This window comes from Bos mutus, chromosome 21 (genome assembly GCF_027580195.1).
Source record: "Bos mutus isolate GX-2022 chromosome 21, NWIPB_WYAK_1.1, whole genome shotgun sequence".
NCBI lineage: Eukaryota > Metazoa > Chordata > Mammalia > Artiodactyla > Bovidae > Bos > Bos mutus.
The window spans coordinates 68609979-68622791 of record NC_091637.1 but is presented as its reverse complement, the minus strand read 5'-3'; the positions used below and the strand labels follow the sequence as shown (position 1 = coordinate 68622791).

Sequence of the window (12813 nt, the reverse complement as noted above, 5' to 3'; positions counted from 1 at the left end):
AGAAAATCAAGAGAAAGGCTGGCTCTGGGCCACTGTAGTCAAACCCAAGCCCACGGAAAAGAGAGAACTCGAGAGCTCCGTGTTCTCAACCACTCAGTCGCAGAATATCTTCTATAAAAATTCTGACATAAAGCAGAAAGGACTGAGAAATTATTTCTCAGAATTTGAAAAGCCACTCCACACACACAGGTGGGCTGGCCCCAGTGTGCTCTGAGCGCAGACTACGTAACATGACATCACAGCCAAATAAGCATTTCCGGAGGGTAACTTCCACAAGCGGCCCCGCCCCGCCCCGGTTTACTTCCGTTTCCTGTTGGACACAGGCCCCGCCCCAAGCCGCGCCCACTGATCACAGGCCCCGCCCCCGCCCGCGGGGGCGCCTCGGCTCACCCCGCAGCATGTTCTGCTGGTGCTTGGCCGTGCAGATCAGGCGGCTGATGCCCTCGATGCACTGGCTTTTGGACTCCACGTCCTTGTCCTTGGTTTTCTTGGGCAAAAACATCACTAGGAGGAAAGGGGGCCGTGCTGTGCTCCTGCTGCTCCTTCAGGGCTGGGGGCAGCGCAGGCCGTACGCTCCTCTGGCCCTCCTTCCACGCTAACCCTGACCGCCACCACCCGCCCGCCAGCGGGCCCTTGCCCAGGGGTGTGGGAACGAAGCGGCCCCCAGGCCCGACGGTCAGCCCGCCTCCCCTCCTCACCCTTCTTGTTCTTCTCCTTGGTGACCACGGTCATGGACATGGTGGGCGTGGCCACGGCCTCGCCGCTGCTGGGCAGCCTGCTGACCTGGAGAGACCGGAAGGTGCACTTGAGTGTGTTTTTGGTGGTGGGCGAGTCCTTCTTCTCCGCGTCTCTCTTCCTGTCTGCAGGCTGAGCTGCCGTCCAGTAATCCACCTGCAGCCCCATGAGCTCAGCGCCGACGCCCTGGCTGTGAAAGACGAGGGAGGCTCACCCCTCCGTCCTCAGGAGGGGACGGCAGCACCCCGGGCTGGCATGGCAAACGGGTGCCCTCTGGTGCCTGTGCTGCCCGATGTCGGGGACCACCTCTGTTTGGAGGGCCCAGGCCAGCTGCCCCTCATAGGTGCAGGCCCCAGGGGGTCCTATGGTGGGCCTCCCCGACCCTGTGGCAGTCCTGTCTGGGTGGGTTCTGCTCAGGAGAGCCCTGAGGACACCCGAGAGGGGCTGCCAATAACCACACCCACTGTATCCCAGGTCTGCTACTCACATCCGAGTTTCCAAAACTCCCTGTGTCCAGAGCACCCTATATTTATAGACTCTGTAGTTCCGGCCCCAGGAATGCAGGGGGCCAGGTGGGGAGACATCAGGCCAGGACTGAACAGTAGGGCACCCCTGTTCACTTGTCTGAGTGAGCCCTTGTCGACACCACTGTGTCCCCTGCAAGGCTACCCTGACCCTCTGCTTCCAGGCAGCCTGGGGTGCGGTCAGGGACCCCAAGGAACCATCTGGTTCTCAGCCCCATCCCTACTGTGCTCGGGGCAGCACTTCTGCGTGGCTGCGTTTACCTGGGGGAGGACAGGCCTCCGCTCACCGACGGGGAGGAGGGCGGGGTGGGCGAGGCCTCCTTGGCCGCAGGAGACGTGGACGGCGGGGTGGATGAGAGCACGCTGGAGCCCGAGGGGGCCGCGTCATCTGAGTCACCTTAGGGGAGGAGTTGGGGGCGGTGCTGAGCTTCCCCCACGGCTCTGCTTGGGCAGCTCACGGCCCTCTGCACCCAAACATGGCAGGGAGGCCAGGCAGCTATGGGCTGGGGAAGCACGTGTGGGAAGCCGGAGGACCCCCTCCCCCAAAGCTGAGCAGGAGCTGTCAGGCCTCAGGGACAAGGGAGGCCACTCCTGGTGAACACAAGCCCTGCAGCAGACAGGCACCGGGGCTGCCACCCGCCACACCCCCACCGCCGCCACCCCACCCCAGCCCGGGGCCTGGAGAACGCAGTCACCTGACGTGGCCGAAGATGGCTCCACTATCCCCACTTTCACCACCTAGGAGGCAACAGGAGCTGCTGAGCGGGGCTCCAGACCCTGGTAGGGACCTGCTCCCCGCCGCTGCCCACTTGCCACATCCCCCTGCCCCGCGGAACTTCTGGGGCCGAGCCGGGGCCGAGCTCCTCAGTGCGAGGGGCAGAGCTGGGCTCACGGGAGCCACCGTCCATGTGGTCAGCTGTGCCACAGGCCCTGGTGAAGGACCCGCCCTCTGCAGATGGTGTGTTTGGGAGACGCCCTCGAGATGCAGCCTGCTTTGGCCATCCTGCAGTCCCGGGATGCAGGCACAGGCCCCAGAGGCCCTAGGCTGCCGGCCAGCTGGCCACTGGCCTGGCCCTGACCTGTGACCAGCGTTCAGGATGCATATGGCCTCCGGCAGGAGAGGAACCCTCTCCCCTTGAGTGAACCTCTCAGGTCTCACACCCTGGCCTCAGCAAAATACATGTGCGTGTGACTGGCCAGGCACAGGCAGCGGCGAGTCAGGTGCTGGAGCGAGGGCGCCTAGCCCAGCGGGGCACCAAGGTGGCTGCAGGGCCTGCTCCATTTCCCCATGGGCTGCCAGGGGTCCCGGCCCACGCCGACCGGGTGGGAGCTGTGTCAAGTGAAAGAGATCGCGACGACGACCACGGCCTTGGTCACACGGCGGCGGCTCACGTGCAGCCAGCAGGACAGGCCCGGCGGTCACCACAGTAGCTTCCGCAGGACAGCCCCGGACGCGCTCCCTCCCAGCACAGCCAGCAGCCACCCCTAGCCTGAGCACAGCGAGCGGCCTAGAGGCCCTGCCACCTGCCTGGCTGCCGCGTGCCTCTCCCAGCAGATGCCCTGGCTGGAGACCCCAGTGGGGCCACAGGCCGTGGACACACAGCCGGCCGTCAGGCGGCAGCCCTGGCTCTTTGGCCAAGGGACAAAGTAAAACCTTCCAACTTACAGGCCACGCTCCAGCCAAGCAAGCCTGCCCTGAGGCTCCCAGAGGACAGAGGCAGTCCTCTGCCCCAGACCCCAGGAGAGGCCTGTCCTGAGGACGGCCGGCCCTGGGTGGCCCCTGAAGAGCCGAGCCTGACACTGATCCCCGCTGCCCAGGACAGAGCTGAGGACCGGCCCCGCGCCCTCAGGCAGGCCGCCTGCTTCCACAAGTCCAGTCCTAGCAGCGCCTGGGCTCACTCCCCACTCGATGCAGGAGAGACTTTAGGGCGGGAGGGATGCGAAGGCAAGTCGTCTGCTCCAACTGAAGAAGGTTCTGGACCGTGTCGCATGAAGACGACGACATGCTGATCACGTTGGCGGATCGCGGCCGCCCTGCAGCAGAGCAGCTGGGCAGCAGGATGGCGGGCAAGGCGACGGCTGCCTGGGCGGTACTCACCCCGACGAAGGGAATGAACTTCTGGGAAGACTCCTCATCGGGGCTGAGACAGGGAAACACACAGTCAGCCTCCCTGAGGGGCGGGGCTGCCCTCTGCAGCGCCCGCCCTCCTGCGGGTGCCGGCCTGGACCCCTGACCGCAGGGCCCGCCAACCTGCAGGAAGCCTGAATGCGTCTCCGCATGAGGTCCAGAGCCCCGAGGGGCGGCCTGAGGCCATCCGCTCCTCCCTCTGGGCTGCCTGGCGCGCAGGCAGCTGGCCCATCCTGGAGCCACTCTGCTGGCCCCCGGGGCCCCAGGAGAGGGTGGGCTGCCTGTGCCCCCAGGATGCAACAGGAGCAGCCCGGGCCACCGCCAGGGGGTGGGGGTGACCGTCCCGTCAGGCTGAGACTTCCCTTCAACAGTCTGAAGTTGGTGCCCACTGCAGGGGCGGGGGGAGGCTCTGTGTGCATGCTACTGTACTGCGCCCACAGGCCCTGCACAGCTTCTGGCAGAGCCCAGCCTCTCCAGGATCACCTGTCCTGACCGCTGGTGGAGAAGGCAGCCAGAGTCCCCGGGCCTGGGTAGGGGAGAGCTACCCACTCCTCCCGGGCCAGGGCTGGTCCTGCGGCTCAGCTGGTGCCGCTCTGCCCCCTGGTATCCACCCTGGTCTGTGCTCCACTGGCAGCTGGGAGAGCACCCCCTTCTCACCTCCACCTGGATCCCACGGGCAGAACTGGTCCTGGGCCTTGTGTGGTCCCTCCCCCAGCCACAGGGCAGACAGGTGCCCCCTGCCCTGCTTCCTGGGCAGGCACCCTCTCCAAGCCATCCTCCCAAACCTGAGCTTGAAGTCACAGAGCGACTCTTCTGCAGAGCAGTCCACACACGCACACCCAGCAGGGCAGCGGCCCGGGGGTGCCACCCAGGGAGAAGCCTCTGCACCAGGCAGGCCTGCCGGTGGGGACCCAGGCCCAGCTCAGCCAGCTCCCTGGGCACCAGCTCTCAGGACCAGGAGCCCCAGGGTACCAGAGCTTGGCAGGAGGCTCTCCCCTCCCTGTCCCTGTGGCAGATGGAGGCCTGGGGCTGGGGGTGCTCCCGTGAAGTGTGATCACCAGCTGGACAAGCGCCCCTGGCCCAGGGGTCAGTACAGAATGCAGGTCCCAGTCTTGGCAGGAGGTGCTGCCCCGTGCCCAGCACGCCACCCATGTGAGGGAACAGCAGTTGGCAGGAGACACCCTCCCCTGGGCACCCCTGGACGTGGGCACCCATGAACCACCCACCCACCCAGCACCACCCCCATCTCTGCAAAAGACCTGGCAAACGACTGGATGAAAGAACCTCCAGGTTCAGTCCCTCCAACGGAGCCTACCAAATTCCCAGGCTTTCTTCCCATCGTAAGAAGCAAACGGTTGAGAAAGAAAACTTCCCTTCATTCCAGTTCTCGTTAACGGTACAACCCAGACCTTGTGCCTGGACCTCCTCCTGCGTGTGCGGAGGCAGGACATGTGGGGGCCCCTGGCTCAGGGCACAGGGGCCTCCTGCGTGCGGAGGCAGGACGTGTGCGGCGCCCCTGGCTCAGGGCACGGGGGCCTCCTGCGTGAGGAGGCAGGAAGTCTGGGGGCGCCCCTGGCTCAGTGCACGGGGGCCTTCGACCCACAGGGCCCCCACCTCAGCGAGCCACTGCCCGCTAGCACGTCCACCCCTCCATGATCGGCACGCAGGGAGGCAGACAGGGGAGAACCCCAAGGAGAAGGGACTTGGAGACTCCACAACACAAGCATCAAAGCCAAGCTGTGCTCCTGGGACATGCAGACAACATCCAGCACGCACATGCCCACAAGACGGGGGTAACACCGGCTTCCATTGAGACCCCTCACCCTGGACCCTGCATGCGGAGGGCATGCGTGCTCCTGGCAGGGACAGAGATCAGGACTCCTAAGGCCTGAGCCCACGGCTCCGTGCCAAGGCCCCTGGGCATGGCTCATGAGACCTGTGTGTGGGGGAGGTGCCTCCATGTGGCATCGGCGGCACAGAAGCTGAGGGGAGCCCACACTAGCCAAGAGGCCAGGGTGGGGGTGCTGGGCAGCCCGCACAGTTGCCTGGGAGGACCACCAGTGGGTCTGACCTCAGGCCAGGAGCTGGTGCTGAGCAGATGGGAGCCTCCCTGCTGACGCCCTCGTGGGGCTGGAGCTGGAGGAGGCCTGGGACGGCTGTGCCCGCTGCCCACCCTCTCCTGGGTCTCCTGACCCCTCCGGGTGGACAGCAGCCTGTTCTGTGTCACTGCAGACAAAGGCTAGCCCGCTGCCCTTCCGGCCCTGGGCTCTGAGCCTGGATGGCACACTGGCTTTCACGGGGCTCCAGCCGGGGCGCAGGGACATTGGGACCAGCCCCACCCCGGGGCCGGTGTTACCACTGCAACGCGGGGCTGGGGGCTGAGCACGGAGGCGGCTCGGGGTCTCCCAAGCCCCGGCCACAGGCGTGGCTCACGGGAGCCCACCCTGGCACAGACAGACGCTGCGGCCCAGGCAGCAAAGCAGGCTGCGCTCCCGGCGCAGCTAACGGGGGTGGGCAGGGTGGGGAGCGAGCGCAGGCCCCCAGGACAGCTCGGGGTCAGCGGGGCACACCACGGCTGGTCTTTCTCTAGACCCTGAGGCTTGTTTAGCAGGACAACTGAACAGGCTCACACCCCTCCTCCTGATCCATCCCGGGGCCCAGCACAGAGGCAGCCTGGGACCCAAGGACTCGCCCTGGGGCTTTTCCAGAGCAAATGCCCTGAGGCTCAGGCAGAGCAACGCCCCGTGGGGCCCAGTGCCAGACACCTATCAGGCAGGGCCATGGGTCTAGGCTCCGACAAACGGTCAAACGGAGGAGACGCCGCCTTGGGGGCAAAAAAAAGAGCCTCGCTGTGAGCAGAGGTCCCAGTGGTCTGGCCACCATCCAGGTAAACCCCAAAACTGAGCTGCGAAGCTGCCCCAAGCCACTCTCCCTGGCTGCTGGCAGCGGGCACTGGGAGCAAAGCCCATGCCGAGCGGTGCCAGTGCTTGCTTGGTGGCTCACGGGGTGGAACCAGTCCCTGTGGCTAACAGCGGTAGCAATGCCAGGCTTCAGAGACGCAGCAACTCAGAGAGGAGTTCCGCCAGCCACTTCCCAACCCGCACTCTGACACGCTGCCAGGCAGCAGACTTTGTCCCTGAGGCTGGGTGGGCGCCCGAGAGGGACCGGGCAGTGCCAGGAGCCTGCCTGATGGAGGCTGTGCCTCCCGACCCCCATACGGAGACCTGAGAGCCACCCCACCTGCCGACACTGCCAAACAGCCCTAAAGACCAGCCAGCGGGCAGCAGGGGGCCAGACCCAAGGCTGCCAAACAGCCCTAAAGACCAGCCAGCGGGCGGGGGGGGCCAGACCCAAGGGCAGCGGTACCTGAGGGTAAAGTCAAAGTGAAAGTTCTTTCTCCTTTTCAGAGAGCCGCCAAAGAGAGAGACAGGACGCTGTTAGGCGCTCGGGCGGTGAGGCACCCACTGGGGGTCCCTCACAGAGCCGGGGGCAAGGCAGCTGAGCTTCTCAGACCGCTGCGGTCTGCCTCTTCCTGCCACCCCCTGACTGCACCTCTGTTCACAGACGGGCAAGGGGACCGCTCGACCCCCTCAGACTGCACAAGGCCCCACCCCATGCCAACGGGCATCAGCCCAGCCCCTGGCCATCGTCCTGCACGGGGCAGGGTGAGGACCAGGCCTCCCGCTGGAGACTGGCTGCTGGACGAGGCAGGTCCCTGCTGGGCCAGCACTGGGGCTGCTGCTCTTGTGACTCCAGTTACAGAAAATCCCAGCGCGTACAAAGATAAAGAAAGATCGACCAGCTAATCCTAACTCTGATTTGTGTCGGGAAAAGGTGCAGTGGTCAGGAGAACTGGGGGCTTCCCTCATCCCAGGTCTCTTTCCATCCCGTTGGCCCGTCAGTGACCCGAGGAGCTGGGACAGTGAGGACGCAGGCCGCCTGGCCAAGACTGCAGAAGTATGGCGGTCTCCACCCCACACCTGCCCGGGCCCCAGGAGGTACCTCTTCTGCTTGTAGGTCAGCATGGCCTCCGCGATGGGCAGCTGGTGGGCGCAGTTGGCCCCCGAAATGTACTGGGTGATTCTTGACACGATGTCCGGCGTGTCCTGCACTGCAGAAGAAGACCAGAAGGGATCCGTGGGCATGGCGCACCCCAGCACCCAGGGTCCAGGCAGCCAGGCTGGGCACGGCTGAGAGGCTCCTCTGGCTGCTGCCCTCATGGGATCCTGGGGAAGGCAGTGAGGCCTCTCCAAATCCTGAAAAACCCTCCCCTGCCGGTCACCAAAGAGCTTTGCGGCTCACAGGCAAAGAGAAACATCCTGGCCCATCCCCCACTAACCATGCCTGCTGACCCCAGCTACCTGCCCGGCGCTCAGGCCCGATACATAAAGTGTGTCTCAGAGCAAAGCAAACCACTGACTTTCAAAACGAGGTGTGATGGGCTGGGCAGCAGGGCAGGGGCGCGAGGGTGAGGGGCGCGGGGCGGGAGTGGGCGGGAGGGCAGACCGGGCCTGCGGAGAAGGGGGCACAGAGGGGGCAGGGGCGGCTGCAGGTTGCAGATGGGGTGTGGGCGCGAGGGCGGGAGGGCTGGTGGGGGTGGGGGCGGGGCGGGGCGGGGCGGGGGGGGGGCGGACAAGAGGGGAGGAGAGGAAGGGCGCAAGGGGCGGGGTCGCGGGGGCGGAGTGGGGGGCTGGGGGTCGCGGGGGCGGGGGGGGGGGGGGCGCCGCGGCCTAGGCGGGAACCGGAGGAGCGGGGGACGGGAGAGGTGGGCGCGCGTGCGCCCGGGGCCTCACCGGCGCTCTGCGCCTCCAGCTTGTTGAACAGGTCCCTCCAAGCCAGGTCCTGGAAGAAGTTGTTATACCTGTAGTCCACGGAGCCCAGGTACCGGGCCACGGGGTGGGAGCCTGGGGGCCGAGAGGGGCATCAGGCGCGGCCCCGCCCGTGGCCCCCGCTTCTCCGCCCCCCGCCTCGCCCCGGGGCGGGGGTCTCCCTGAGGACTCCACCCCTTCCAGCGCAGACATTCAGCCAAGCCAAAAAACGGGAGTTTTGGTCTTGAGAACTTTGAAAGGTTAATAAATAAGCAAGCCCCCGCCAGCGCCCTCGGCGTCCCTGGGCATCCGCGCGGCCCCAGGGCGGGGGACCCCCTCACCCAGCGGGATGACGAGGAAGCGCATATAGCCCAGCCAGTCGGGGGTCTTGTGCGACAGCTGCTCCACGAAGAGCCGCAGCACGGCGCTGAGGTAGTGCTGCGCGCCCGCCACCGCGATCTTCACGGGCGTCGGCGGCTGCGAATTGCAGTTGCAGCTGCGGGCGGGCGAGGGGCAGAGCTTCAGGAGAGCGGCCCTCACCCCATCCCGTGACGCTGCGGAGCAGAGACCCTCACGCCCGGGACTCACTATCTCTGAATCCGAGACACGATGGTGCTGAAGGCCGCCTGGACGTCGGCCGCAGAGCAGGTGCAGACCACCGGGAGCGTGTGCCGCTGCAGCACCTCTGAGAGGAACTGGGGGGGCGGGGGTGACCCTCAGCCGCGCGCCCCGCTCGCGTCCACGGTGGGCAGGGCTGGCCAGGGCCCCACCGAGGAAACACTGCCCCCTCCCCACCCTGCCCTGCCCGGCCCCTCCCCACCTGCCCCTGCCAGTCCGAGGTGTTCACAAGAATGATGTTTTCCGGGAGCTGGTCGTCAGAGATGAGGATGTGGTTTAACTGGTCGTACACAGTCTTCCTGGGGATCTGGAGAGACGGGGCTCATCTGCAGCTGCCCTGAGGCAAGCTGTGCCCAGCCCCTCGCCTGCCCAGCTGACAGGCGGGAGAGCCCAACCCCTGGTGCATGCAGACATACAGCCCCCGTGTGGACAGAGGCCACGGGGCCGGGCGGCAGGAGCATGGGCTCCCGCCAGGCCCTCCCCTCAGCCCCCCGCCCGCAGGCACCTGCAGCTGGCTCCGCGTGTCGGGGCAGCGCTCGTTGTCCAGGCTGTTGGCCCGCTCGTTCTGCGGGCGTGCCGGCTGCCGTTCCTTCAGGGACGTACTCCGGCCCCGGCGGCCCGCCTGCTTCCCCTCGGACCTGTGGGGCAGCCGCGGGCACTCACTGCCCTGGGGGCCCAACCTCTCTGCGGTGAGATGGCTGCGCTGGGGGTAGTCGGGCAGCTGGGCCACAGGCCACGAGGACGGAGACCCCAGCCCCTCCCCTGCCAGGTGCGCCTGGCGCAGACCATGCCCACGTCCTGGAGCTCAGGGTGCCCCTCCCAGTCCTGACACAGGCCCCTGTGCCCCCCCAGGTAGTGCCAGCACCAGAGCCCTGCTCCTGGAAGACTCCTGTCCCAGAAACAAACAAAGCCAAGGCCTCACGGAGGCCAGCGGCTGACATGCCTGTCTGCTGGCTCCCGCCAGGCACGGCCTGGGTCGGGAGGTTCGGTCCCAAAGGCCGTGTGCATGTCGCCTCCCTTCCCGTTTCTGGGAGGAGGCGTGTACAGGGAGGCAGTGCGGGCTGACCACAGGATGAAAATCGGGGAGCAGCGCATTCAGTGTCCGCCATACGGGGCCGGAGGCTGGGAGAGGGTGGAGGGGGCCCTCGGGGCACAGTGAGCTGAGGGGTGGGCTCTGAGGCCCTGCAGCAGTGGGGGGCCCGGGGCCGACCTCGCGGAGGGACCGTGCAGAAGGCTCAGCACTGGGCCGGTCAGTGCTTAGGGAGCTGCGGCACAGCCGGGAGTCTGACCGTGGAGGGGGCGGGGGAGAGGGTGTGTGGAGGACACAGAGGGCTTGTCCTCTGCCAGGAGGGCGCCTGGCTCTGCCGTTTGAAGCTGCTCCCGCGTCCACGGGACCCCGGCCTGCTGCCCCCGGCCACGCAGAGGCCCTGCACTGGACTGCGCACTGTGTGAGAGCCGCTCTGCTTGTCTGCATGGCCCGCGCCCAGCGGGCACACCCCGCCCACGCTGACACCAGGCGCCATGGAATCATGGGCACCGAGCACAAGCCTGCCCCAGCCCAGACGGCACCACAGGGTCCAGGACAGGGGACAGGGGATGGCGGGCCTTCCCTGCCCTTGGAGCCGGCAGCCAGCTCCAGATGGGGGTGAGTGAGGGTCCCAGGTGGGCCCCCCGAGTGATGCTCATCATGCAGCCAGACAGGCCCCCCAACACGGGGCGCCCACACATACTCCACACTGGCCCACACGGGCACTGCCTGGGCCATGGCCTCCCTGGGGCGGCCGGTCACCTGGTGGAGGGGATAACCAGGGATTCCGTCTTGGTGATCCGCCCGCTGGGCGGCAGCTTCTCGGCGAACAGGTCCAGGGCAGAGGTCTCCACCTCGGGGCTTTCCTCAGGCGGTGCTGGCGGCTCCCCGGGAGCGGGCGTGCTCTGTAGGCAGAGGATGGAGTGGTCGGGAACGCACACCCCTGGGGCCCCCTCCCGGCGCTGTGCTCCCATGCCCAAGCTGCCTTGGTTTGGGTGAGGGTGCTCAGGCCTCTCCTGGGCTGGTGACTCCATGCATGTGGACATGGTCACATGCTGCCCTGCGAAGCCAGCTGACCTCTACCTCCAACCACAGAGCTCCCAGTCCTGCCTGCCGTGGGGAGACCCGCACCACCCCTGCCCTCCCCTTCCTTGAGAACCTGCACGAGAGCAGCAGGAAGCAGCCGTGGTGGTCTGTGCCTGACAGGAAAGCAGGGGGGCCCTGACCATCCCCTGGGGTAAGGGGAATCCAGGGGGACCTGACCATCCCCTGGGGGTGGGGTGAATCCAAGGGGACCCTGACTGCCCCTTGGGGATAGGGTGACTCCAGGGGCCCTGACCATCCCCTGGGGGTGTGGTGAGTCCTGAAGGACCCTGACCATCCCCTGGGGGTGTGGTGAGTCCTGAAGGACCCTGACTGTCCCCTGGGGGTGGGGTGAGTCCAGGGGGACCCTGACCATCCACCAGGGGTGGGGTGAGTCCAGGGGACCCTGATTGCCCCTTGGGATTAGGGTGAATCCAGGGGCCCTGACCATCCCCTGGGGGTGGGGAGAGTCCAGGAGTACCCTGACCGTCCTCCGGGGTTGGGGTGAGTCCAGGGGGGCCCTGACCATCCCCCGGGGGTGGGGTGAATCCAGGGGCCCTGACCATCCCCCAGGGGTGGGGTAAATCCAGGGGCCCTGACCATCCCCCAGGGGTGAGGTGAATCCAGGGGGGGGACCCTGACCATCCCTCGGGGGTGGGGTGAATCCAGGGGCCCTGACCATCCCCCAGGGGTGGGATGAATCCAGGGGGGACCCTGACCATCCCTCGGGGTGGGGAGAGTCCAGGGGAACCTCATCATATCTCTGTGCAGGTTCTGGATGTCGGGAGGAAGAGGACCTCCAGGGCACAGGTCAGACCCCGAAAGGCAACATGTAAGTGGGCTCTGTGAAGGTGGCCCCACGCCTGCTTACGTGGGCCACCGAATCGGACACGCTGTCACTGGGCTGCTTGCCTCCGAGGACCCGCGTCTTCTCGGCACGTCGGCCTGTGTGGATGAGTCGGGAGGGAATCAGGAGGTGTCCGGCAATGGTACCCAGGCTGGCTCACCTCTGGGCAGGGGACTCTGGCCTTGGAGGCAGCCTGGGGAGACTGGCCAGCGTTTCCTGGACTGTGGGCTCAGGGCCACCCCACAACAGTCACTGGGCAGGATACTCAGATCACACCGCAAACCGGGAGGCACTGAGCCTTGGGCTTGTCGGAGCCTCCAGTGACTCAGATGGGAGGATCAGGGTGGCCCCTGCCCGCCCGAGGACCCCAGCGGGGGCTGCTCACCGGGCTGGGAGGCTCCCTCTGGCTGCGGGCGCTGTGGACACTCCCGATCTCCGTCTGTGAGCTGGAGTGGGACAGGCCTTCGAAGTATGGCCTGGGAAATGGGGACAGAGAGTGTGTTGTCCTCCACACAACCCCCCAGGGCCCAGCAGGGTTAAGCACAGAGCAGGCCCCACCCTCAAGGACCACAGCACAGGCGGGGACACCGCGGGCCTGAGAGCCGCCCAGCACACCTGTGCCCCGAAGCCCCCCAACCCTGGGGGGCGCCCGGGGCACCCGCGACAGCTGCATCTGACACTTGGAGGCCTGGTGGGTGGGGGGGCCTGGGCCCCCCAGGCCAGACTGCAGGAGCTGAAGGTCAAGGTAAGGAGGGCCAGGACCCCTGCAGCGTCTGCTGATGAAGCCACACGGGCGTGAAACGTGAGGCCGGATCCCGGTGTGTGAGGCCCGAGATGCCACACCTGTGTCCCGGGACTGGGACGGGGGCTGGCTGGGGGCTCGCCCTGCAGCAGATTCCAGTGGGGACAGCACGGGTCAGCTGGGCCATGGAGGTAACCTCGGTGGCTGACAGAAGCAGAGACCTGCCCCCCTGAAGGCAGAGAGGGGTCGGGGGTCCACTGTGCTGGCCTTGAAAGTGGAGGCGGCGTGGGCAGAAAGGAAG

At 66.8% G+C, this 12813-nt stretch overlaps 1 protein-coding gene across 2 annotated transcripts in view; it reads right to left on the bottom strand.

Moving 5' to 3' along the window:
* PACS2 (phosphofurin acidic cluster sorting protein 2) overlaps positions 1 to 12813 on the bottom strand; it is a 65502-nt gene that overhangs the window by 3374 nt on the left and 49315 nt on the right. Inside the window, exons 10-24 of one of the 2 annotated variants that reach the window (XM_070358122.1) lie at positions 12137 to 12246; positions 11795 to 11868; positions 10603 to 10745; positions 9319 to 9451; positions 9016 to 9120; positions 8784 to 8890; positions 8537 to 8691; positions 8181 to 8291; positions 7390 to 7498; positions 6754 to 6786; positions 3358 to 3400; positions 1955 to 1997; positions 1521 to 1656; positions 699 to 925; positions 391 to 504 (exon numbers count right to left, since the gene is read on the bottom strand). In XM_070358122.1, coding sequence (XP_070214223.1) covers positions 391 to 504; positions 699 to 925; positions 1521 to 1656; positions 1955 to 1997; positions 3358 to 3400; positions 6754 to 6786; positions 7390 to 7498; positions 8181 to 8291; positions 8537 to 8691; positions 8784 to 8890; positions 9016 to 9120; positions 9319 to 9451; positions 10603 to 10745; positions 11795 to 11868; positions 12137 to 12246 — 1643 coding nt within the window. The remainder of the gene's footprint in view (positions 1 to 390; positions 505 to 698; positions 926 to 1520; positions 1657 to 1954; positions 1998 to 3357; positions 3401 to 6753; positions 6787 to 7389; positions 7499 to 8180; positions 8292 to 8536; positions 8692 to 8783; positions 8891 to 9015; positions 9121 to 9318; positions 9452 to 10602; positions 10746 to 11794; positions 11869 to 12136; positions 12247 to 12813) is intronic. The other variant, XM_070358124.1, reaches the window with a different exon arrangement.